The sequence below is a fragment of the Cheilinus undulatus genome, linkage group 8 (genome assembly GCF_018320785.1).
Source record: "Cheilinus undulatus linkage group 8, ASM1832078v1, whole genome shotgun sequence".
Taxonomy (NCBI): domain Eukaryota; kingdom Metazoa; phylum Chordata; class Actinopteri; order Labriformes; family Labridae; genus Cheilinus; species Cheilinus undulatus.
In genome coordinates, this window is record NC_054872.1 from 43063117 (window position 1) to 43089891 (window position 26775).

At 39.1% G+C, this 26775-nt stretch overlaps 2 protein-coding genes across 2 annotated transcripts; both read left to right on the forward strand.

Annotated features, from left to right (window-relative positions):
• Positions 1-4533: 4533 nt before the first annotated feature.
• On the forward strand, positions 4534-8075 carry LOC121514175 (rano class II histocompatibility antigen, A beta chain-like). The gene is made up of 5 exons (XM_041794274.1): positions 4534-4582; positions 6204-6473; positions 6684-6965; positions 7797-7908; positions 8033-8075. Exons 1-5 carry the CDS (start codon positions 4534-4536, stop codon positions 8073-8075), a joined length of 756 nt encoding a protein of 251 aa, XP_041650208.1.
• Positions 8076-16586: 8511 nt separating this feature from the next.
• LOC121513243 (vitelline membrane outer layer protein 1-like) lies at positions 16587-25882 on the forward strand. Its single transcript, XM_041792853.1, has 4 exons — positions 16587-16837; positions 20475-20587; positions 23386-23692; positions 25781-25882. The coding sequence occupies exons 1-4, from the start codon at positions 16628-16630 to the stop codon at positions 25781-25783; spliced, it is 633 nt and encodes a 210-aa protein (XP_041648787.1). The 5' UTR covers positions 16587-16627; the 3' UTR covers positions 25784-25882.
• Positions 25883-26775: the final 893 nt, after the last annotated feature.

The window sequence follows — 26775 nt, forward strand, 5'->3', positions numbered from 1 at the left end:
AGTAAGCAACTTCGTGGGCTCTCATCCTCCAAGGGGCCTTGAAATAAATTTCATAATAGTACAGTAATATTGCTAAGCACCTCCAAGTCTGAGGCCATGGTCCTCTTCTGGAAAACAATGGACTTCTCCCTCCAGGTGGGAAGTGAGTCTTTGCCCCAAGTGAAGGAGTTCAGGTATCTCGGGGGCTTATTCATGAGTGAGGGTAGAAGGGAGTATGAGGTTGACAGGTGGGCTTTGCCCTGCTGCCGTCATATTATGTGCAGCTCATCTAATGGCTGCAGCATCAGCCCCATACAATAGTCTTTCAGCTGTTTCTGTAGTATGTGCACTGCTGTGGAGTTATTTTCCTGCCAAAACTTTACAACAAACAAAACCTCACTTTTAAACAAATGCAAACCATTTTTCTAACAAATCATGGTTCAGAAACTAATACAGCATGCCCTACAATTAAAAATGAGCAGAATTCAAGAACACAGAGACTTAAATCACGCAAAGACATGCCTGAAATCCTGCAAAGACAAAAAACGGTCGGGTTTTGCATTAGAAAAAATACTTTGCATTTGTTTGAAAGTCAGGTTTAGTATTAGAAAAATGGTGTGCAGTTGTTTGTTACTTGTATTAGTTGATTGCCAGACATTTGTGGAGCACACTTCATTTGTTTGTAAAATCTTGGCAAGAAAAAAAACTCCATACAAGGCAGTGGGGGGGTGGGGGGGGGGGGGCACTGGAGCCCCCTTTCAGCTGCATTAGCAACTGCTGTAACCAATGGAGGATCAATAAAAACTCTCTCCTCTTCTCGTCTAGGGCCCTATGAAATCCGTTTATTTTTTGCCAAATCCGGTTTTATTTTTTTCCAAGTTCCGTTTTTTTTTTCGTTTTAATTTTTTGGAATTCCGTTTTTTAACCTTTCCACTAATTTTACCATAAAAAAGAGTTTCTTGTTTATGTAAATGAATAAAATGTTCACTAATTTAATAGAAATAACCTTATATTTTTTTAAAAATAGCCACAGTGTGCCCAGGATCCGTTGATTGGATAACCCTGATATAAAATAAATATAACCAGTGTAACGTCAGATATTTCCATAATAAATGAAGAAATCCTTCTGTTCTCTCAAACACAGAGTGATAGTAACTGAATAAGAAGGTCACATTAAAATTAAACTGTTAAAAGGTATTAAAAATAATAGTATATACAGACCATTGATACTCATTGAAATGGATAAATGATTAATTAAATAAATATCACAAATTACTGTCTCCAAATAATTCATTAAAAATATAACTGAATTATTCACAAGGACACTTATTAAGACTCAAGCTGAAAAAAATAACATGCCCTAACCTGATAAAGTACCATATATCTCTTAAACTACAGTGTATACATGAATAACCCTGGTATCAAAATAAAGATGGCTTTCTACAGTGATGTAAACCTAATAAAGATGGAACATGGCATATCTGAAAGATTTTTATCTGCTTAAAAACCTTTACTTTTATAGAGTAATTAGCTCAAGTAAAATGCTGTAGGAGCCACAAGACCTCTAATGGAGCTCATACACCAACAGCTTACATTTGCCACCATTAGTACCATATTTGCCATTTCATATTACTCATAAACCAGACTGTAAAACTTCTTTTATTTATTCATTGGTGACTATATGATCTCTCTCCATACATCTCTACCGCTATATTAAAAAAAAAAACACACTAAATCAGGCCTTTGCCTGTTTTTCTGTCTAAAGTAAACTAACACAGCCTATCAGGTTTGACTCTACAAGGAGCAGATTGGTCTAAAAGACTGGTTAACAAACTGTATTTCCTCTGACATCCAGCACAGTTCTAATCTAACAGACAGTCTGGATCTTCATGGTTTAGCAGACCTCTTACTAGTTCTATTCTCTCTGACAGAAAATGGCAGATATGGTGAATGGTCTGGGGCCCAGGTGTATAATCTTCATCGGAATGATCCTCATCTTCACATTAGAAACAAGAAAAAGAAAACAGCTGGGGTTGAAGTTGACATACTCATTCACATCCAACATTAAAACTAAAAAACCAACAAACAGTCCACAGTAAACTGTAATGAGACAGTGACATGAAATATTATAACGTGCTCATAATATACTGCAATATCAGACAGATGCCTTGAGAGGCTCATAATTAATTGATTTCTATTGTCATGAAATGAAAATATCAAAGAAGTGATGTTTATTTTTATCAACAATGAAATTATAGTGCACCAGTTTACTGTAGCCTACTGATCATTACGTTTTACTGTAAGGCATGGTTATAATTTCTTACGCTGTACTGACAGTTTTAAATCATTTATCCTGTTTACTTCTGGTATTTTGCATGCATTGTTGTTTTTTTTTGTTTCAATTGTTGTTTGTGTTTACTCTATCATCATCGCTTGGCATCCAAACATACTAAAATGACGTTTCAAAAACAGGTTAAAAGCACTTCTGGACACGTTACTGCGTGCTGCAATGTACATCTTCAGCTAAATCTAACTCGTAATTGACAGTCAGCTCAGGTAACTCAGGCAAACAGCGAGTAAACTGCAACGAATTTGCCATCATATGCCTTTCTTTTCTCCTGACTGGAAGTGTGGGGGCGGTCTAATGCCAAATGCGGAAGCAGTTCATGCATAGAGCCCATTCTGCCTCTCAGCTGTAGAAAGCAGGTTTGGCAGGGTACAGAAAACACACCACCATGTTTTGGTACCAGATTTAGGCAAAAGAATAAATGCTTGGACTAAAAATAAAGACTAAAATGTGAGGACTTGTTATGGACTAAAACTAGACTAAAATGTTTTGAGTTTTCGTCGACTAAAATGAGACTAAAACGTGACTAAAACTGAAATGCATTTCATTTAAAGACTAAAACTAAAATTAAAAATACCTGCCAAAATTAACAGTTGTCCACACGATACTGCTGTACACTTGATTGGTCCTCTTCAATAGTCCCTTAATTTTCTTTTTTGAATTGGATGCATGAAAAATAACTTGTGTGATGTGAGAGCATGTGTAAGGTGGCAACTGCGTGTGTCTCACGCGGATTGCATCAGAGTTGGCAGCTCTGGCAATAACAAGACTTGAAAAACCCGTTCCTCTTTGCTCTGCCTTTGACAAATTGTGCCATTTATTTTAGGAGGAAGTTTGGATCAGGTTTCGATTTTGAGCTTCAGGGGATTTTCGGCAGAGTTGAATTTGCTTTGTATGCAGCAGAAGAAGAACTTTACGTTGTAGTTTCTCAGTATTTCAGAGATGATGGGACACTTTATCTACAAACTCACAACCACTGCTGTTCTACTCTGCAGTGCACCAGCAGGTATGTTTCTATGCATTCCTGTCTAATGTTGAAAGAAGTGTAAGATTCAAGATGAATATTTTAAAAAATCTCTGTCCTGCTTATAATGGTTCTTGCAAAAAGCTGAGATGGAGCCTTTTTGTATTTTTTTAATAAACATTAAACTTTTGCACAGAAATCTGCAAACTAACCATCTCTCCTAAATACAGACGTTAAAGTGACAGACAATAATTTCTAAGTTTCTATGAAATGTTATAATGTATGGAAAACATTGAGCTGTTATTATCTTATTTGACTTTATTTGTAATGATGGTTGACATTAGAGCTCGGCTGTATGAACATGTTCCAGAAAAGCTGGGACAGGAGCATATTTATAAAAGTGTTGTATCACATTTTCTTCTAACAACTCTGTAAGTGTCTGGGGACTGAAGACGCTAATTGCTAATGTATTAAAAGTGATTTAAATTCTTGCTTGATGTACATCCTAGTTGCTCAGTGTTGCAGGGTTTCTGTTGCTGTTTTTAAGCTTCATAATGCACATTGCATTTTCAATGGGAGACAGGTCCAGATAGCATTATTTAGTCGTAATTGGTGTATAAAAAGTTAGATTAGGAGGATTTTGGCAGATTTATGCACGGAATTCTTGAGAAATTTTAAGGAGTGCACATTTTAAAAAATATTAATTATTTAGAACTTGTGACTTGTTTTTACCGCACTGTAAGACAGAACAGTTAAAGGATGGTTAAAAAATAGAGTTGTGTTTACTGAAAAAATCAAAACCAGCTGCTGGATTTCATTTTTAGTTTTAAGCTAACAGAGCTCAAACAATTTAAATATTTTTGTCATTGTACTCGGATTATTTGTGTATCATTCCTTAATCTGCCTAGTTTTCCCAGAATGCCTTTGGGCATCAAACCTTTTGCACCATAAGTGATGATACCGACTCAGTTTAAGAAGTTCCGCTTATGTGGGGATAATGTTACTGCTTAGTGGATGGCACGCCAAACTTAAAGGTCCCACGTGTTACTCCGTTAAGACAAGTTTATACTGGTCTCAGAGGTCCCCAAAACATGCCTGTGAAGTATGTTGCTGGAAAAACACTCCAGTATTGGATTTTTGCATGTCTAAAACCCCTTCTGTTTCAGCCCTGCTCAGAACGAGCCGTTTATGAGTCTGTGGTTTAATGTGTTACTGAGCTGTCTGACTCCGCCCCTCTCATGAAATGGATGTAGCTCTCCTGGAGAGGAGAGGTGGGCAGAACTTCCTCCCAAGTGGGAAGGGCCAACTGAACCTGGGGGCGGGGCTAGCTCCCCACATGACATCATGCGGGGAAAATTTGAGAACGGTGGAGAAAGAGAGGGGAGAGGGAATGGATTTTTCTGATTCTTGGGGAGATTGTGGACAGGCCATGGGCATATATATAGAGAGATTTTTTTTTTGTTAGAAAAGCCTGAAAAAGTGTATTTTGCATTCTATGTAACCCTTATTGAGACATCAGCTACTTATTAAGCAGGTCACTAACAGCATTGTTGCATATAGTTGTTTAAGTTAGCCTATCTCAGGTGGAATGGAGACTTAGGATGTTATCTGTATGTCCAGTGGTGGGTAGAGTACACAGTTACAGTACTCAAGTAAAAGTAATGTTACTTAACAATAATAATTACTCAAGAAGAAGAAAAGGCACTCACAAAAATAAGTACTCAAGTAAGTAAGAGTAAATAAGTACTTTATTGAAAGATTACTCAAGTAGTGAGTAACTTCATAAGTATCTTACTTGTGTGCAATTTATTAAAACGTATGGCATTAAAACATATATTCAGGGGTAGTAGTGTAACTTGCCAAAAGTATAAGAAATAAAAAAATTAATACATGAAGCAGCAGTCAAGTTATGTTTGTTAATCACAATTATAGGATGAAAAATTCAATATGAGAAAAAAACAGACTCTTTCTCTCATAATAGTTATCTTATTTCTACATGATGATTTTAATCTCACATACATGAATTTGTACCTTGCAATTTTAATCACATTATATTTATTTTATCATGTGTTAATGATTTTTAGCTCATATTTTTGAAATTAATCTTATGAACTGTCCTCATTTCTGACTTTTTTGCCCTTTTTTCAATATTTTTTTTATTTTTAGCTCCAATTTATACATTTTTATCCTGATTATAATTCAACAGATTTGGCAAGCCAACCTGAAACTTATTAAAACTGAAGACAACTTTGGCCCACTAGCCCCACATTATAATCATGCTAGGTATATTCACTGATATCAGAGATATGCCACACACGATAACAGTATCACCTACGACGTAACGTTAAATAATGGCGTGTAAAATCACATTTGTGGCGGAGTTGCAGAGGTGGTTGGACATGTGACATCATCTATCACTGACACAACTAGCAGTCTGCGAGTTAAAACAGAGATTTGAATTTAAACGTTTAGCTAACTAGCACTGCAGTTGTTAGCTTGTTTAGCTTACTTACCATAACGTGCTTTCTTAGATTTGACGTGCTGTTTTTGAAGCTTGAGATTTCCACTGTTTTAGGTAGAGTAGGGAGCGCATTATGTGGCTGTTGTTCCTCGTCGTTTGAAAGGCAAAAAGTCTTGATGTTGGGCCAGGGATGAACATGCTCCTCTGAAGGAAGCAGGTATTACATCTTCAGCCATTATCTCCATTAGATAGTTAAGGGGGAGGGTTCACGCCTCAGTGTATTACCCAGTGTAACGGAGTAGGAGTAAAAAGTGCTCTGCTCAAAAACTACTCTCAGAGGTAGGATTTTTCAAAATAACTACTCAAGTACAGGTAATGGAGTAAATGTAACGCGTTACTACCCACCTCTGCGTATGTCATGGTCATGTTAACTGGCCTTTCGTCTCTTCCAGGTGGATATGTGATGCAGGGAATGGCAGACTGTGAGTATGGAGATGACATTACAGATATGGTCTACTTTGTAAAAAACGTGTTTAACCAGGAGATTATGACTATTTATGACTCTCGGGTTGGGAAGTATGTTGGCTACGGAGAAGTAGGCATAAGGAACGCAAACCATTACAACTCACAGCGCTGGAAAATGCAGCTCAGGAAAATTGAAGTGGATACTATCTGCAGATACAGTGCAAGATATTACAACAGGACCCTACATGACAGGAAAGGTATGTTTCTTTTGTTTCTACGCAGGAAACACTTTAAACACCGCCTCATTAGCCTGATTGTCTTTATTGGAAAAAGGGAAACTATTCCTCTCTCCCTGTTCTTTAATTAAATGACTTGGAGAAAACTATTTAGCCCCTAACGCTCTCCTCTGCTCTCTGCCTTGAAGGTCATTTAACTCATTTTGTGCTCTAATCGTTTCTACGCTCCAGTACCTCCGGTTGTCAGAGTCCGTCAGACCAAGCCAGCAGACTACGGGGAGCAGTCCATGCTGGAGTGCAGCGTTATGGGTTTTTTTCCTCAGGAAGTGAGAGTGAGCTGGCTAAGGGATGGGGAAGAGATCACTACAGATGTGACGTCCACAGATATCATGCCCAACGGGGACTGGAGTTACCAGCTGCATTCTTATCTGGAGTTTATACCCAAGAGAGGGGAGAGGGTGACCTGCAGGGTGGACCACAGCAGCCTGCAGCAGAGCCTGGATGTGGACTGGGGTAAGGATGGATGTTGAAGTGAAAACAAAGTAAAACACACACAGAATTAGAGATGTCCTTTTTAAACACCTGGGCTAAGCTTCTAGGGGTGCTCCACTGGTGAATGACTGGTGTGATTAGTTGGTAAATCAACTCACACTCATTAATGAAACGGTCTCTCTGGTGTGCCAGGTCAAGGATGGAATAATTGTAAAAGAGACCAAAAATGGGTTAAAGCGGCATGAAGGGAAAAAGGGTGAAAAGTGTAAAAATACCAAGGCAAACATGGGTGAAAAGTGGCTTAAAACGATGCAAAAATGGGTGCAATCCAACAAAAAGTGGCTAAAAATAGGGAACTAAGAATGCAAAAACCAACATATAATTGCATAAATAGATGAAAAGAAGCAAAGAAGTGGCATAAATATGTGAAAAGTGGCAAGAAGTGGGCCAAAAGAAACAAAGAAGTGGCAAAAATTGGGAAAAGATCAGTAAAATAGGCAAACAAGTTACAAAAAGATGTTCCAGAAGTTGGTGAAAAGTGCCAAAATTGCAATAAAGTCCTCTGGCCCTTTTTAGTGAAGCTGAAGTGAGCTGGTCAGAAATCACAGACATGATACCACTCACCTTGCAGCTGCACACTGGACAACAGAGAAGTAGAAGTTGAGGTGAGGCCACACTCTGATAAATAAGTAACATTCACCCCAGTGAAACAGGGAGTCCATGACTGACTGATCTAAATGTGAAGAGAGGATATATTTACCCCGATGTTTTCCTGGCTACCAAAGGTGTTCAGTAGTAGTTAGTTTGCTGATGTGATGTTTGGACTTCACTGATATCTCCTTGTTTCTGTAGACACGTATCCACTGGATTCTAAACACATGAAGATGGCTGTGGGGTTTATCGTCTTCTTCACTGGTTTCACCACAGCTGTAGGTGGAGCAGCTTACTATTGGTGGAAAAAGAGGTACGCTGACATCTGTGTCTGTTTTCAGTGTTTACTCTTTTGTCAAAGAGCAAACCTCAAAAATAGCTAAAAGCAAACAAAAGAGATCTTTGGAGTTTTTTAACTCTAACATTTCATGTTTCAGGTCCGACTTCAGCCCAGTAGGAAGACAAGATCCAGAATTATAAGAGTTTGGAGACCTTCCTGATCCTCCCTTCCAAATCCTTAAATTTTACCGTTGTGATAGTAGTTTGCCACTTTTAATCTCTTTTCTTCCCGATCTTTTGTAGCAACCAAACCCATTTATGCCACTTTTTCTTATGCCACTTTCATCTAATTTTTGTTGTCCCCTATTTAGCCCATTTCTCCCATTTTCTTCACTTTTGATGGCTGTTTGCTACTGTTTGTATTATGTTTAAAACCATTAATGCAACTTTTGGCACTTTTAACTCATTTTACCATGTTTTTTTTGCAACAAATAACTAAATTTGGTCTTTTCTAAACACTTTTAAACTAATTTTCCATGTATTTTTGCCTTGATTAGCCCATTTATGCAGCCCATTTATCAACATTCTGCCACTTTAACCCATTTTTACCACTTTTTTCCAGTTTAAACCAAGTTTGCCACTTTATTCCCCACTATAAACCCATATTCACCACATTCTTCCACTTATAGTTTTGCCAATTTTTGCTAAATTTAATCCTATTTTCCCCACTTTCTTGACACTTTTCAGCCATTTTAACTACTTTGAGTCCTTTTTGCCATTTTTGGTTATCTTAACACTTACAAGTCCACAGGCTATATTACCATTTTGTTAATACATTTCTTTTGACAATATAAACCACTCAGAAAATTTATACCATGCTTATGTTTGGAATTGTTTAAGCTGCACTACCACTTTTCTGTATTAAATAAAGGACCCCCCCCCCCCCCAAAAAAGATAGATTTTTACAAACCTTAATTTAAAACAAATATTTTCATTTTAAAAAAGAAATTACAACATGCTGTAATCATGAAAAAAATACCAGTGCCAGTCCTGTATGGTATGTACAGTATGGTCCACTGTCCCCTATGTGTAAAATCATTTTTTATGTCAAACTCAGATGATCATATTCCTCTTTTATTTGGACTATTGACATCAAACAAAAACAGGAAAAAGCTTAAAAATCACACTTTCCACACTAAGGGGCAGCATTTCAAAATGTGGCGTTGCTTTCATGCTATCATGTGACAAAAATAGCCGATGATAAAATCAGGCCGTTGTGATCATGGACAGGGTTTAACTTCTTTTTGCAGCTTTGTTGCAACTTTAAATTTATTCCCCCGATGAGCCCTTTCTGCCCTTTTTTTTAAAATCACTTTCTCCTTCTTTTCACAACTTTTGATGGCACTTCTAACCCATTTTTACCACTTTATTTGCCACTTCTATCCCTTTTTTGCAATGTCTGACCACTTACAGCATGTTTTTAGCCCATGTCATTATTTCTGCCAATATAAAACAAGTTTGCCACCTTTTTGCATGTTTAAACCTATTTTCACTACTTCCTGCCACTCTAAACCCATTTTTACCCTTTTTCCTGACACTATTAGCCCATTTTGACATTTTTAGTGACTTAACTTAATCCTTTCACACTGTTTAAACCACTTTTATCCCATTTTGCCACTCTCAAACCCATTTTTTTAACCTCTTTTTGTTGCTCTTTTTTTGCAATATAGTATATATATAAATATATATATATATATATATACTATATGCCCCTTTTTTTGCCATTTTTTGGTGACTATTAATTTCTTTTTGTCACTTTCATCCTCTTTTTGCTGCAACTTTTAACCCTTTTAAGCCATTTCACAGCTGTTTTACTACTCCAAACTAAGTTTCTCTCCTTTTTAACCACTTAAACTCATTATCGTCACTTTTCACCCATTTCTGCATAATTTTGCAAATATTGTATTATTTTTCCACTAAAGATGTCACAGTTTCTTCTACTTTGTTCTCTGTTATCCTCACATCTGCATTACTTCCCAAATAGTTTAGTTCAGTGTGTGTAAAAAAGGGTCATTCTCTTTTAAGTAAGGGGGTTTACTTTTAAAAATGGCTTAATTGTTCTACAGCATTAATAAATATGAATTTTGTTGCTTTGAGTGATTATTATTTAAAATAAAATAAGGTTAACACAGCTTGACTTTATGATGGATCAGGATTTTGATGACCTCTGTTTAGCAGGACCTAGAAGCTCTCCCCTTTATCCCTCCTGATGTGCTGGCCTTACCTGATGGTGCACTCAGGTGGGTTTACCTGCCACATCTACGCCTTACTTCAGCCTCAGTTTTTGACCCAAACAACTTTTTCTGCACAGTTCTGGCAGTACTGCATTTTAAAATGGACCATTCTTTATAAAGCATGTCTGACATCTTTATCCCAACATTTCTGAAAACTCTTCTCAATATTTGTATGCAAATTTAATCTCAGATTTATGTTTAGATGAGTTTTTATTGAGCAACTTAACACATGGCACAGACATCTGTGTGCACTTCTATAACAAATCTATCAACATGTGAAAATACATCAATGAAATGAGTTTACATTGCATCAGTGACTTTCATTTAATATGTAAATGTTTTTATTCTCAATGTGATGTTTAAAGAATCATGCTTTTAAAGCTGATTTTTATTTTTTATTTTTATTTTTTTGTATTATATTTAGTCACCTGTTAAGCTGCTGTCATGTTTATAGTCTGTGGGAGGAAGCCGGAGCGCCCACACATGCATGATAGATGATGGTAACTCCACAGAGAAAGGCTCCTGTCCAACAGGGAGTCGAACCAGAAACCTTCCTCCTAGGCATTCACCACCGTCCCACCATGCAGCCCTTCTCGACAGACAGTTAACAGGTGAAAGGAAGGAGGGTTTGGGGTCAGGAGTCAGAGGTTGAGGCTCCTGAACGTCTTCTAAAACAGCTCAGAAACCCTCCCCTCTTCTTCTCCTTTTTCTTCCTCTCCTCCTCCAGCAAGAGCTCCAGTCGGTTCATCCTCTGCTGCAGACTTTCTGACGTCCTGGCTCTCTCCTCTTCCCTCTCCTCCAGAGTCTGCGTGAGGACGGTCACAGACTCCAGAAGAGAGGCTTTTTCTCTCAGCCAGTCCAGCTTCTCTGTCTCCATCTGCTGCAGGGAGTCTTTCAGGCTGGCACTTTCTCTGAGGAGTCCTGATCTTTCCTCTTCCCACTTGGATTTGTGGTTGACCAGCTCCTCTGTGGCTTTTGCCAGTTCCTCCTCCAGCTGCGCTGTTTTCTTTCTCTCTTCTCCCAGGAGCCTTGACGTTTCTTCGTCCCACTGGCGTTCCACTCTTGCCTGGTCCTCTCTGGCCTTACACAGAGCAGCCTTCATCCTTACAGAGTCCTCCTCATGTTCTGCCAGGGGACGGGATCGCTCCTCATCATACTGGCTTCTAAGGATCTCTAAGCTGTCTTGGACCTGGTCTAGTGCTGCTTTGGCTTTGGCCCTTTCGTCCATCTGAGAGACAAGGAACTCAAAATGTTGTTTCTCCCATGAGCTCTGGCTGTTTTTGAGCTCATTTTGGGAGTCTTTGAGTTCCCTCTCTAACCTGCAGACCGCTTCCTGGTGGCTTGTGATGAGGCGAGATCGTTCCTCCTTCCACACCAGGCGCTGCTTTTTCTGGTCTGCTTTTGCCTGCACCATGGAGTCCTTAATCTTGGAGATCTCCTCGTCCTTCTTCACCAGGTCTTCTTTGGCCTGGCTGAGGGCCGCCTGAAGGGTGGTTATTTCTTTGGAGACCTTGTTCTTCCTCAGATGTTCCTGATTCGAAGCAGCCCTGTTGATCTCTGCCAGGAGGTGCAATTTTTCCTTTTGGACCAGGTCTTCTTTGGCCTGGCTGAGTTCCACCTTCAGTTTGGAGTTCTCTGCAGATTCCTTCATCCGACGGGACCTCTCCTCCTCTAATTCCCTCCTCATCTTCTCCAGGTCTTCATGGGCCTGCTTAAGCTCACTCTTTAGAGCACAGTTCTCTTTGCCCAACCTCTCATTTTCCAAATTTACGTTCTGCACCTGGTCATCCTGGTCCTGGTATGATGGAGAAACGATGGACCCAGCCAGAAGGTGGGACTTTTCCTCCGCCCACTGTCTCCTCAGGTCCTCATGTTCGACGTTTGCCTGGTGGTTTGCAGCTTTCAGTGCATCTATTTTTCCCACCAGTCTCGTCTTATTTCGCTCAGACCTCTGCCTTTGGCTCTGCAGGGCCATGTTAGCCCGGGAAAGCGAACCCTTCAGTCCAAGGTTCTCCTTTCTGAGCTTGGCAAGGCAGTCCTCCGTCCCCTCCTCCACCACTTCTGCCCGTGCTGTGGCCTGTTTTGTCGGGACCACAGCATGGAGCAGACGCAGGTCTGAGGAGACTTTGGCTGCCTGCCCCTCTGGCTGCTGCTCACGCGTCTCCATCCCCATTTTCACCACCTCTGCCCATGCTTTGGCCGGTTTTGTCGGGACCTCAGCATGGAGCAGGTCTGATGAGTCTTTGGCTGCCTGACCCTCTGGTTTCTGCTCACGCTCAGGGAGTTGAACCAGAACCTGGTCGGTCTCCTGAAACTTGTCATCTGCAGCCGCAGACTGAATATCTTCAGGAGTCTTCCCAGATGGTGGTTTCTCTCTGGGCTCTTCTCTAGGAACCTGCTGAGCCGGGACAGGCTCTCCGAGCTGCAGCATTACTGAACGTCTTCGTGAAAACTTGAACCCTGGATCTTGGGGGTCTTCACAATCGAGTTCAGTTTCCAGACCTGAAGGAAACCCAAAGCTGCATTTGATCTGACTCCAGGGGTTTTCTTCTTCCTCCCCACACTGGAGCGTCTTCTTTTTCTTCTTCTTTTTAGTTTTCTTTTTCGCAGGCTCTGGGTTCTTGATACTCAAAACAAATGACTCATTTTCGTCATTTGACCATGATTCCTCATGGGTTTCAGCAGATGTCTGAGACACCATGGTTTCAGGCGTCTTTTCTGCTGAAAAAGTTTGTTTGGCGTTTTTCACCACGCCCCTTCTACCAAAACTCTCGGTTGTTGGCACACTTCTCTGCATTTTTGTGCGTTTGTTCAATCCAAAAACCGTTGAAATGACGATGAATGACGATGAATGTTGAATATCTCGCTGCGATAGCTTGATACAAACACGTGCTGTCAGACTGGCGTCACTAACAGGACAAATGAGGTCTGCTGTTTGGCCGCCTATTTAAGGGTTCTGAGAATGTTCTGTGATGTCATGTGATCAGTCGCATTGGATCAAAGGACACGGAATGTTCCCAACATTCCAGAAAAAGAAAGAGTGTGCCCAACATTCCGCCAGACAGGAAGTATCCATGTTGAATTTCAAAATAAAATGCAGTAAGTAGCAGAAATGTTCCAATAGGTTGTTTAGCGATCCTGAATGTCCACTGGGGGTCAGGAAGTGACGGACAGCCTTAGGAATGAATGGGAACGTAGGAAAGTTAGCTCTTTAAAGCTCAAAGTGGAGCTGTACTCTACAGTTACCATCAGAGAATGTCTACAAGGTTAAAATAGAGTTGGGTTTTTCATTAGTTTTTATTTCTATTTTGTTTTTACCATTAAAGTTTTAATTAGTTTTTCCTGCTGGGTTGTTGGTTTAGTTTCCTTTTTATTTTTGCAAAAATCCTTCCTTTAGTTTAGTTTTTATTATTTTTAGTGTTAGTTTTAGACTTTTTGGCAATATAAGAAACCTGTCAGGGGTGAGACCCAAAAGAACTCATCACTTTTCATTTCATTTATTCAGTTTTGATTTTTGTGTTCAACGTAAGACCTGGAGTAACCACTGTGTGGTCTTCTTCAGTCAAATCAGGGCATTTTACTCTCTCCAGACTTGGGCATACATGTCAGTCAGTCTGCTGCTGTCAAAGACTTAAACTAAGGAGATTTGTCTTTAATCTTATTTCATTTTTGTTTTCTAAGCACCAAATTTAGCTTTAGTGAGCTTTTGTTAGTTTTTAAAAGCTCTTTTTTGTTTCAGTTAACTAAAATGATTTTTATATTTTAGTTTTAGTTTTAGTTGACTATAATAATCTTGGTCTACAAACACTGAATACGATCCTGGCACTTTACAAAACTGAGACTTTTTCCAAAGTGTAACAGAACTTCCCTGGCGTTGAGGAAATCAATATCACAATTTAATCAGGCCTGCAGTCCTCCTGGTAAGAGGTGTAACTATCCAGTTATCCAATTAGATCCACTGAAAGTCAAAATATTGATCAGTGATACTCAAGGCATGGCTCTGGAGCCAAATGTGGCACTTTTGTGATGATTTGTGGCTCTTTTACATCTGAATTTGAATATTATTCCCCAGAAAACCTTAAAAAAGGGAAACTTTGACCTCAGAAATCAGCCATGCAGGTCACATTAATCAGTGCCCTAATTTAAAAACCTTTTAAACCTTTGCTGCTTTCAGTACATTTTGTCACTTTTTTATGCAACTTTCCACCATTTTTTGTCACTTTTATCCAGTTTTGCCCTTTTCACCAGTTTTTGCCTCTTTTATCCTGTTTTTTGCAGTTTGCTGTTTTTTCCACTTTTGCCCCTTTAAGCTGCCTTTTGCCATTAAATGCCTTTTTCTTTTGCCACTCTGCTGCTTTTTGTCCATTTTATTCACTTTTCACTCATGTTTGCTGCATTTTTAAACTATTTTTCTCCCCTTTTCACCACTTAGATTGTGGCTCTTGCAAAGGTATTTTTCATCACTTTGGCTCTTTGGTTGAGCAAGGTTGAGTAACACTGATCTAAACAGTCACCTTTAGGCTATGCTTTTATTTTGAAATCCCCCCCAGCACACCTGTAGACAGGTTTTGATCTGAGGACGTGGATATAAAAATGTTTGGTATTCAATTGTTTGCTGTTATAAAATCAGCATGTTTTACTACATATTATTTTTTTCCTTTAAAGATAATCAGGGCCCCTAATCTTTTAGTAAGAAAACATTTAAAACATTAAAAATATTACCGTCGTGAAATGCTTGTCTTTGTTCTTTCTGTTAAAATATTTTTTTTCTTTTATTAAATACAGAAACCTTTCAGACATTAAATAGCAGAAACTGCTTTTTCTGTAACTGCACTGTAAAAAAAACTAAATTAATTTGAGTGAACAAATTAACATATAAGATGCACTATTTACAACTGAACCAGTTGATACAACACATTTTACTGAGTTTCTTAAATTATGCACCGTATACACTGAATGAACATAAAGATCTTTAATGAGCCAACATGTTCTTGGGCAACTTAACGCAGCTATTTTGGGTTGAACCAACTGAAATATGTATTTCTAATGGAAACATGTTCTGCCAGCTCAGTGAAGCTCAGCGTTAGTTCATGCAGGACACGTTAGTCACACACCCAGCCGTGATCAGCTGACATCCAGCTGATCCCATGAATCGCCTCCCAATCACAGCTCTTTCTCTCAACACAGCGGCGTATTTAACATGACGTCCTTCTCACTGCTGCTGCTGCTGACAAAGCTTCCTCCGCCCCAGCCTCCTCCTTTATAGCTGCTTTGGATTGATTGCTTTTCAACACATTTTATTGTATTGAGTACACCCTGGCATTAATGCAATCTATCCATATGGGGGTTTCTATGTGCTCCCTGGAAAGTCAAAGCATGCTGCTTGATCAACCTAGGAGCATCTTTTGAGCAGAGCCTTTTCTGCCAAGTAAAACAGTTGATCATTTGACAATTAAATGGTTAAATGTATGATGAGAGTGTTTCTGACTGAAACATTTTTAGCTATGAGCACGATGTGTCAACTCGTGTCAACATGATTAAGTCAGGCCCTTCAACTCGACAAAGCTGAAATTTGTCACCTAACTATTTCACATTGGGGCCTTCAAGAACACGGCCTGTTCTATGTAACGGCTCTTTAAAACGAGTCACACTAGCTAGCTCCCATTTGGGTGCTGGTTTCCTTTCCTCCATCCTTTGTCGTTATTTAATCCACAGTTAAAGAGCCAAAGTTGTACCAAATGAAAAATCCATCTAAAAAGGGGTAGAAAGTGGTATGCTGCTCCTGCAGCTGTCTGGGGGAGCCTGGCTCTTTAGATCTTATCAAAAGTAGGCTGAAGGTACTGGAGGAAGATGCATCAGGTTGTAGGTGACTAAAGACTTCGTCTTTGACTCAGGACTGGCTCAGTGTTTATCTGCTGTATTTCATGTCTGCAACTCTGTTGTTGCTGCAGCCCATCTTTTCAAGGACGACCTTGTAAGTGAGATTCTTGATCTCAGAGAGGATTTTCTTGTTAAATAAATAAAAATGTAATTAAATTTGATGCCATTTGTGTGTTCTGTTATGCAAATTTCCATTCAGGCTGAAAGGTTTTTGTGTGTTTAGTGTTAACAGTCAGATAGGTGATTTGTTGCAGATGCCAGGGCTTTTTTAGATCCCAGTTCCTTACCACACAGACCTGTTGATGCTCTGTTGGTTGGTGATGTGGAAATATTAAACTCAGACCAAATGCAGTGCGTTTTGTAAAGTCAAACATCAATGGATTACTGGGAGCATATCAGGGTCCCAGTGGGAAAACCCTTTTCTTTTTCCAGCTGTTCATTCCCACAGTGACGTTCGTCTCTGTCAATAATTCTCCCTGATGTGAGAATCAGCTAGGAGGCTATAAGAGCCTCCAGCCTGGAGCCCTGATACTTGTTAGTTGGCCTTTCAGAGCGAAACACCGACTCACTGCTGTCAGTATGGCAAGTCTGCTCTCTGTGTTGGCCCTGCTGGCCGTGCTGTCCGGTGGTTTGTGTCAGGAGAAGAAGTTTTTGCAGCGAGCCGGTACAGCCTTTAACAGCAGACAGTACAGGTCTGTCCTCACTGTGAACAACGGAGAGCAGTTTGGAAACTGGACCTGGCCTGAGATGTGTCCGGAGAACTTCTTCGCTGTTGGCTTCAGCCTGAGGGTAAATACAGAGATATTATACCTAATGAACATTTGAAGTAAAGATAAACTTATCATGAAGATTAATGAGTTCAGTTTTATAACGACCTCCTGATAAGGAGACTGGTTAACAAGATATTGTTCAATAGACAGATAAATAAATCAATGCAGTCCATCAAAACCATCAAAACCATCTGCACCCCACTAAAAAAGGACATTCACAGAGGTGGTTTTATATTTTACATGTATATATTTTTGTATGTGTAGGCTATGTGTCTTATATGTGAACTTCTAAAAACTTGTTTCCAATAATTTAGCCTTTAGGCTTGTACTGACACCATATTCAGAGTGAGAAGCTTAACCCTTTATGGGACACTCATGGAAACACTTAGAAATTCAAAAAGAACCCTAGAGCACTGATCATCAACTGGTGGCCCGGGGGCCATATCAGGCCCTTCAAAGCTTCTTGTTCGGTCCGCGAAAGACCATTAAATTCAGAAAAGGAAGAAAAGAAAATGTTGTGGTTTTAAGAGTATCCTTTGGCTTTAAATGTCTGCAGCTGTTAAATCCATCCCACAAACAATTAACATCGAAATAGTTTTAAGATTACCCAACATTTGATCTGTTTTTAAAAGAAATTTATTGTAATAATTATTAGATATTTAAAAAAGGGTAAGAAATTGGCAGAAAAAGTTGTGAAAAAAGAATAAAAATGGCAAAAAATGGTAAAAGAGGAAAAAATAGGCAAAGGGCATCAAAAATTGGTTACAAATGACAAAAAAAAATCATGCAGAAAAAGTAATGAAAAGGGGTTAAAAAGTGGAAGAAATAGCAGAAAAGTGGCAAAAAATGGATAAAAGAGTGGCAGAAAGGGAATAAAACAGGCAGGAAAAGTGGTTAAAACAAATTAAAGAGGCAAAGAGTAGCAAACATGGGTTAAAAAAGGCAAAAATAAGTTTTAAAGTTGCAAAAATTGTTGAACAAAAAGGAATGAAAAGGGGATAAAAAGTGGCAAAACTACAAGAGAAGTGTCAAAAATGGAAAAGAGTGGCACAAAGGGGATAAAACATGCAGGAACAGTGGTTCAAAAGGGGTTAATATCTTGCAAAAATTGGGTTAAAGAGGCAAAAAGGGGAAAAAAGAATCAAAAAGGGTCTAAAAGTGTCAAAAAATGAGTTAATACTGGTACTAAATCACAAATGTGAAGGGCCCAGAAATATCACGGATTTTAAATATCCGGCAAAAACTATGTTACATTTTAGTCTAGTTTTAGTCATATTGATGACATCAAAACTTAGTTTTTGTCAGTTTTAGTCATCACAGATCTATTTTTGTTAGTCTTAGTCTAGTTTCTGTCATGGAAGAAAAGGTTGTCGACAAACATTTTTAGTTATAGTTTGAGTCGACAACATTAACACTGCATCAAAGGAAAATAAAACTGCTATACTGCTGTATAACGGACCAAAATCACACTCATTTCACTTTTTATACATTTCTTTTTCTTTATCCACCTTATTCCTAGCCCCCATGATACTTTGTGTGAGATGTGGGCACAACTTCCAGTCTTTTCAATCTAAATGGGACTTTAGCATAGAAACGATTCACCAAATGTGATTAATACAGTAATTTGGAGATTTGCTAAATCACTTAAGCATCAAGAATCGTGTTTTTTACTATTATTGTGGCTGTTTCAGAGGTTCCACCCACATTTGTAGCTACAGTAGAACCTCCAGGAATAAGGCGGTTAATGAAGTTTCTATAAAAATAACAATTTAGCTATAAATGAGTAAAATTTACCACTGCATCACTCTGTAATTGTTTAAAACCTGTGGCAACATTTAAAAACACTGTAAAATACTATTATCCTACATTAGAACACATTAGCTGTAAACAAAAATGACCCTTAGTCTTGCTGCTACATGAGTTGGCCCATTTTTCAGCCCTAAACGGAGGTCTGTCCAAATATGGTTCCTCCATTTTTGATGCTAAAACGTCAGTAGTTTTCAGCCATTCTACTAAAACAACACCTATTATGACAATAAACACTAGCATTCACCTTTACAACGTGTTAGTTTCATCAGCTTACTATAGTTAGCAGTGATTTACAAGAAGTTGGGGTCTGTCTTGATCACTGCTGATTGGTCATAAGCTTGGCTGTCGCCTTCCATAATGTTGACTGATGTTTACTGATTGGCTGAGAAAAAACATTTTGGTTCTACTGTATCACAGAGAGTTGAGGGGAGGCCACAAAGGAAGTCAACCAAAGTGACCATATATGATTCTTTGCCCCTTAAAGGGTTAGAGGTCTGCCTGTGTACTATGTGTGTGCAGACATGCTAGTTATATTACCTGCAATACACAGTTTTATTGTCTTCAAGGTGTAACAAGTTTCAATGCAAATTACTGAGTTTCCTTGTGCTGGAGTCCTCTTTAAGCAAAAACAAGAACCCTGCTTTTTCCTGTGTTGAAGAGAAAGTCATCTGCATATTTATGTACAAAGTAAGACTGTGGATTTAGTCTCCTGACATCATCATTGTGTTGGGAGATTGCTGCAGGTATGTAAGAATAACACAAAAATTGTCAGTGTAATTGAAGCAGAATTTCTTGTATTTACTGGGGCAGGGGTTCCCAAACTTTTTAGCCTGTGACCCCCAATAACAGCAGCAGAGACCGAGGACCCCATGCTTCCAGGAGGTGGTTAAAGTGTACAATTTTGCACAAAGCATAATTTATAAATCTACATTTTAGGGAGTTTTTGTACCCATTACTTACATTTATGCACACATCTCAATTCATAACTACACATCAAAACCTGGAGCATTGAAATCTCAGTGATAAACATTTCAGAGTTGATTTTAAGCCCCTAAGTCTTAATTCAGTTCCATTCTGAGTGAAATGGTCTTCAGTGCTGGAGTAAGTTGACAGTGTTAATGCATTCAGTGTTAGCTCAACTCTGTAGAGATAGTCAGTTGATCCAAGCACTACATGCTGCTACTTGAAATCTGGGTTGCAGAGTTTTCCCATCATGCATTATATGTTTAGATGTGTTTTAGGTGTTGTTAGATGTATTTTTGTGTGTTTATGTGTGTTTAGATGTTACCTGTTGTACATTTACCACTGCTGGGATTCATTTGCTCATGCTTTTGGTGGATTATTGTTTTTTTGATGTTAGACACATCTGCACCATGAGTGACATTGTCCATTGAGTCCCACATGCAGTCACTTCAACTAATGTAAGAAAAGACAAATTCTCTTAAAACTCAGTAAACTGTATTTTTTCCACATGTTGCAGTAATACCAGTGGATGCTTTTCAGTCCATTGTTTTCAGAGCCCTGCTATATAATAATAACACATTTCTGATTATTATAGAGGGTGAAGCTTGAACCCAAACAGTCATACAATATGAGAAATCTCATCTATCTGTTTTAGAGCAGGCAAATATTTCATTAAAAAACTCAATTAACAACATAATCTTTGTAAATAAACATCCTGAATAGTTTTTGTTAACCTGTGTGCAGAATTTGTCTTGTTCAACTTTTTCACTAAACTTTGCAGCTCCCTCATCAGACTACAAGAACTTTAGATAACAGGAACAAGATAAAAAGCCATTTTTTCCAGAGCTGTGACTGCTGCTGGGAACTGATGTATGTTTCCTCAGGTGGAGTCCAACCAGTATGGCAGTGACGACACCGCCCTGAACGGGATCCGCCTCATCTGTGCTAAGGACGACAACAGGAGCTTCCTGTACTCGATTGAGTCCCACACTGGCTAGTAAGTTAACAGCAATGGATCAGCTGGAAAAAAATTTGCACTTTATCTGTCCTTGAATATACAAACTGATCACTTTATTAGGTACGCCTTTTCAGCAACTCATTATACAAATACTTCATAAGCCAATGACAGCAACCAATGCATTTTTTTGTGCAGACATCCTGCTTGGCAGTCCGACCGGTTTTCATGCTAAAGTTATAAAAGACAACAGTCTGTTATTCAGTTTGATAAGCTTGTGTGAATTGTTGGCTTGGTTTCACCTTCGAGTATGCTTTCAAAGTCACTGACTTACATCTACTGCCTTCTCTATTTTGATGTTTAGTTTGAACTGCATCAAATCATTTTAACTATGTCCACATAGCCAAATGCTTTGGTTGCTATAATGTGATTGGTTAGGAGTTCTTCGCAATAATGAGCTGTTGAACAGGTACATCTAATGAAGAGATCAGAGTGTATTTGTCAATTCTGTAGGTATCAGTTTTGTGCAATAAATCCCAATAAGTCAGGGCTACTCTTTCATTGTGGGCTAACACTGCAGTTATAAATGTAAGGGAATAATTCATATAAAAATACAGGGGTTATATCACTGGCCAAAGTAATATAAATCTATATGTTGAGTCACTTAAACGGAAATTTACTCTGCAAATCTGCAGTTTTATGGATTATTTGTCAATAGTCAGGCACTAATGTTGGACAAGAAGGCCTGGCCCACAATTTTCCTTCCAGTTCATCCCAAAGGTGCTCGATGGGGTTGAAGTCAGTTCTCCGTGCAGGCCAGTTCAGCTCTTCAACACCAAACTCATCAAACCATGTCTTTACAGTTCTTTGTGCACTGTAGCACAGTGGAATAGAGAAGTGAATTTACCAAACTGTTGCCATGAAGCTTGAAGCATAGCATTGCCCAAGTTGTCTTGGTACGCTGAAGCACTAAGATGAGGAGCCTAGCCTAAATCCTGAAAAACAGACCCATACCATTATCCCTCCTCCACCAAACTTTACAGTTGGCCCAATGCAGTTAGGCTGGCAGGCAGGTAATGTTCTCCCTGCGTCCGCCAAACCCAGACTTGCCCATTTGGCTGATTTGTGTGATCTGTCACTCTACAGAACACTTCTCCACTGCTCCGCTGTCCAGTGTCAGTATATTTAGCACAAGTGGTTCCCAAAGTGAGGGCTGGGACACCCATGGGAGTCACAGGAAGCTTTCCAAAAAACAGTGAGGAATTTAACATGATTTAAATGGTACACTTTATCCTTTTGTGTAAAAATATTATTTAAAAAAGTTCAGTTTTGAATAAAAATGTAGTTTTAAGGTGAGATTAGTGCTTAAATGTAGGTAAAATGTACCAAAACTGCTTTGTGCAACATCATATGCTCTAACCACCACCCCTGTCTCTGATGCTGTTATTATGGGGCTCATGAGCTGAAAAGTTTGGGAACCCCTGCTTTACAGCGCTTCATCTGATGCTTGACACTGGACTTGGTGATGTGAGGCTTGCGTGCCGCTGCTGGGCCATGGAAACCCATCCATGAAGCTTCCACTGCACAGTTTTTGTGCTTACATAAATGCCAGTGGAAGTTCAGAACTCTTTGGCTATGGAATTAATGGAGCGCTGGTGACTTGTACGTACCACGTACCTTAGCAGTTGCTAACCCGCTCTGTGACTTTTATTGATCTTCCACTTTGTGGCTGAGATGCTGTTGTTCCTAAACGCTTCCATTTCTAATAATACCACTGACAGTTGTAAGTGGCATATCCAGCAGGGATAAAATTTCACAAACTGTCTCATTGCAAAAGTGGCATCCATCACAGTACCATGCTAGAAGCCACTGAGCTCTTCAGAATGACCCATTTTGTATCACAAAAGTTGCAAATGCAGATTGCATGGCTAGGTGATGATTTGATACACCTGTGGCAACAGGTCTGATTGAAAAACCTGATTTAAAAAAATTAACAGATGTGGCCACTACTGGAGAAGATTTTTCTATTTCATGGTCAAAAACCGATGAACAAAGGTAAAAGGAAAATGTTTGACTCTTATTTTTAGATTAAAAAGGTAAAATAATTTCCAAGCCAATGAGGTCAGAGCAGGGTAGATTAAACACATAAATATGCTTCTCTGTAATGGATGGAGATAGACATGAAGGACAAATGAGTGTGTCTCTCAGTGACAGACATTGTGACAGCAATGTCAAATGCATCAGACATATCCCTGCTGTGAACCTTTTTTTTGTTATTAGATGAAGTGCCCTGATACAAACTGCATGCACTTTGTGTCTTCCACATGGGAATTTAGCTGAAAAAGCTCTTGCTTTCAAGCTATTGATCTAGGTTTTCTATTGATCAGAGCCAATTTCCCCCATCAATACAATCTTATTCCTATTTCAGGCAGCCAGAAATCAGTAGGAGGAAATCTAATGCTGGGCAATAATGGACATGTCAATAGAAACACTTTCCTTCATTCTCACAGAGCTATTTCTTCTGCCTCTTGCACTAAAATGTTTAAATTGACATCTTTGAATATGCAGCTGCCTGTCTCAGCTAGTCTGGCCTGATCTATTTCCTGCAATAGATCGACAAAAGACAAATCCCACTGTAGTTTAAGGCTGAATTCAGCTGAGTTAAATCAAACCTCTATGGAGCAGGGTGGCAGTTTCCCATCAGTTCAGAGAGGAAAAGAAAGCGTTCCTTCAGCCAGGATCGCAACAAAAAGCTTCACATGTTTCAATGTCCTTCTGGCCCTGAGTTTTTTCCACTCATGTTTTGGATTTCATCCTTCTTTTCCCTCTCTCCTCTCCAGCTTTGGTGACTGGTCCAGTCTTCAGTACTGCCCCACCGGCGTGCTCACCTCCTTCCAGCTCCGTGTTGAGTCTCATCGTGGCCTTTTCGGCGACGACACCGCTGCCAACAACATCAGGTTCCGCTGCAGCAGCAACCCCATGCTGGAAGGGCCCGGCATGCACTGGGGAGAGTATGGACACTGGAGTGAGACGTGTCAAAACGGAGGAATCTGTGGCATCGAGACAAAGATGGAGGATTACCAGCTGGGGCTGGACGATTCCACCCTCAATGATGTGCGCTTCTTCTGCTGTGACAAAAGTCAGCAGGTATAAGAGAGCCTCATAAGCGGTTTTGAACACTCAGGATCATTCTGGATGTTTAGACAAGTGGGATTTTCTTTATTGATTCAGCCAGGGTGGGACAAAGCCAACCAGAAACAGCAGCTGAAATCCATAAAATCATAAAATCACTTCTTTAAGTAGTGGTAAGAGCATCTACATCTGAGCTAAACCCTACACTGGCGGCAGCCATCAGCTCACAGTACAACAAAACCCCACCTATTCTTCTGCCTCATTCTCCTCCACTGATGCTGCACAGATTGGAGCTTTGCAAGATGGAGATTTGCCTGATGACAGACATGGCATGTCCTTTGCAAGGTTAACCCTTAGAGGTCCACTATTTTGTCATTTTGCTAATTTTCTTTTTTTACAAAATAAACCACTCAGAAAATGTTTACCATGCTCAAATTTGGTATAATCTTTTTCATCGCCGCCTCAACTTTATAAAATGAAGCCCATTTTTAAAAAAGTTTAATTCACTTTACTGGATATAGGGCCTCCAAAAAACACAACACCCCACAAAAATTGATTTTTAAAATTTTTTATTTAAAACAATATATTGTCATTTTAAAAAGAAATTACAATATGCTGAAATTATGAAAAAATACCAGCGCCAGTCCTGTACAGCATGGTCCACTGTCCCCTATGTGTAATATTTTTATATCAAATTAAAATGATCGTATTTCCTGTGTTACTTGGCTTATTGACAGAAAACAAAAACTGAAAGAACACTGTAAGATCATGCTTCCCCCATGAAGTGATTGCAATGCAAAATGTGGCTTTGTTTTTCTGCTGTCAGGTGACAAAAGTAGCACATGATTAAATCACGCTGGCATGATGGTGAACCCCTAAGGACTACCTATGAGCATGGCAATAAAATAAGGTAACTAGGGGTGTTTTTAATGATAATGATTCGGGTTGTTCCAATACCAATACCAGTATCGGAAATATGTCCGATACTGCTTAAAATGCAGGTATCTTATCGGCGAGTTCACAAATTTATGCATTTCTGATACCGTTTGGTTTAACTTTATAGTTTGCTTCATTTAGCCATGCTAACTGTTAGCACTATAAACCAGAATGTGATTAACACGCCTTTCAGACTGGCGCTGTCGTACAAGAAAAGAAGTGACACAGTTTATAAAAAGTTAAATAACTTTTGAACCATAAATCATTGCCTCTTACTTGTTTTTCCTCTTGAAGCCAGACGTGTTTTTCCATTGACTCTATTGATGCCTTTGAATCCCATGCGGCAGCATTTTCAGCGTGCCTGGAACTCATGTGTGTTTTGGGGACTTAAATGATCAAATCCATACCAGTCAACCCGATAGTGAATGTCTTTTTATCCATTTTAATCAAATAATGATCATTTATTACCACTAGCTCTGCTACCGCTAGTGTCTGTCAGCCAATAGCAGGCTGTTCTGTAATCATGTGATGCTGCACAAAACAGAAAGGAGAGATAGCGTTCAATGCATTTAATGATTTTTATAACTGTATACATTTAGTACATATCTGTAAACAACAATTGTTAATATTCAAGTTGTTTTACATTGTATTTGGAAAAGTGCAATAAAGTTTGTATTTAAAAAAGAGAGATAGAGAGAGCCTGTGATGCAGCATCCTGTATTATTGCTAGTTTAATATTTAGCAGTTAACCCTAACCCAGCAGGAAAACAACTTTAGGGTCACAGAGACGCTGTACATTTACAATGCTAATAGTTGAGGCATGTTCTGACAAATATAGGTCTAAAATAATTTGTTAATCTGAACAGTCAGTTCAGAAAGTTCAGTCTGGTATTGGACTCGGCCGATACCCAACACCTTGGTATCGGAATTGTATTGGGAAGGAAAAAATGGTATCGGAATATCCCTAATAATGATACTGAACACTTTAACTGGTTTTCCAAAGTCAGTTCTCAAGATATTAATGAAGTAGCACAGCATGATACATGGCAAAATTTTGAGATAACTCAAGTTTCACGTTATCATAGCAAAGTGGCGTAAAAGGGAGTCTGTTTATGTCTGCTTGGTGTTTCCATGGTCTAATTATTTATTTGCTCTTTTTGCATCCAGTGATCAGCAGGTGAACCCAAAAAGACCTGATCAGTTTGAAGGAGCCACTCTTCATCACCCTGAAACCAAAGATGACTAACAATAAAAAGCTCATTTAAGCGACTGCTGTGTCTTTAATGTTTTCTTAAACCCTGAAAGCCTTTAAGTGTTTAGCGTCAGTGCCCTCAGCTTCTATTATAAGTCACAGAATCATCTTAGCTCAGTAGTTAGTGATTTAGTGTGTAGAGTGATAAAGACTGAGTTATTTGTGAAAAACAATAATAGAAAGCTGGAGAAAGATTAAGCAACATCTCTTCATATCAAGAGACACTTTAAGCATCAAGTCATCCCATCAACAGCTCTCATCAACATGAGGCAGCATGTTTTCACCCTGCCTAATGAACCAATGAGCTTCAAGCAAAGTCATTTTAAGAGTGAGCTTCAGAGTTATTCCAGTACATGCAAATTAAAGACATATGGGCCAAATGCAGCCTGTGGGCCAAATGTGGGCCATTTTTAATTGGTTAATTCAAAAATTCTTTTTGCAGGAGACACTGGGTGTAGATCCACTAAGATTTCTTGAGTGGTGCTGAGAGCACCAAATTTAGCTTTAGCTGCTAATAGCTCTTCTTTTGCACCGTATCTACTAAAGACTAATAATATACTGGTGCTAACACACTCACATAACTGAGTGCATTCAACACGTTTTACCACCAAGCCAAGGGGCACATCAGTGCCTCTGGGCTTAAATCATGAAACCAAAATGAAAGAGTGAGACAGGTAAAACATACAATTTTCAGACCGAGGATTAGATCATGCAGACACATTCGATAATTATATGATGATTATGTGTGACTCAGAGACAGAATAAAAAGGATAATGCACTTAACACTAGGGATGGGAAACGGTAGTGGCCCCACAATACAATATCATCACGATACTTTGGATACGATCCTATATTATTGCGATTTTAAACATTTTTCAATACAGTAAGTATTGCGATACCATACATTGTG

What these genes read in the sequence shown, in the direction of transcription:
- LOC121514175 (XM_041794274.1), top strand. Translation starts at nt 4,534, where the DNA reads ATGGATGTAGCTCTCCTGGAGAGGAGAGGTGGGCAGAACTTCCTCCCA. An exon ending in TGGGCAGAACTTCCTCCCAA is followed by an intron (nt 4,583 to 6,203) that starts GTGGGAAGGGCC and finishes CGTCTCTTCCAG; the next exon opens with GTGGATATGTGATGCAGGGA. An exon ending in GACCCTACATGACAGGAAAG is followed by an intron (nt 6,474 to 6,683) that starts GTATGTTTCTTT and finishes TCTACGCTCCAG; the next exon opens with TACCTCCGGTTGTCAGAGTC.
- LOC121513243 (XM_041792853.1), top strand. Translation starts at nt 16,628, where the DNA reads ATGGCAAGTCTGCTCTCTGTGTTGGCCCTGCTGGCCGTGCTGTCCGGT. An exon ending in CTGTTGGCTTCAGCCTGAGG is followed by an intron (nt 16,838 to 20,474) that starts GTAAATACAGAG and finishes ATGTTTCCTCAG; the next exon opens with GTGGAGTCCAACCAGTATGG. An exon ending in ATTGAGTCCCACACTGGCTA is followed by an intron (nt 20,588 to 23,385) that starts GTAAGTTAACAG and finishes TCTCCTCTCCAG; the next exon opens with CTTTGGTGACTGGTCCAGTC.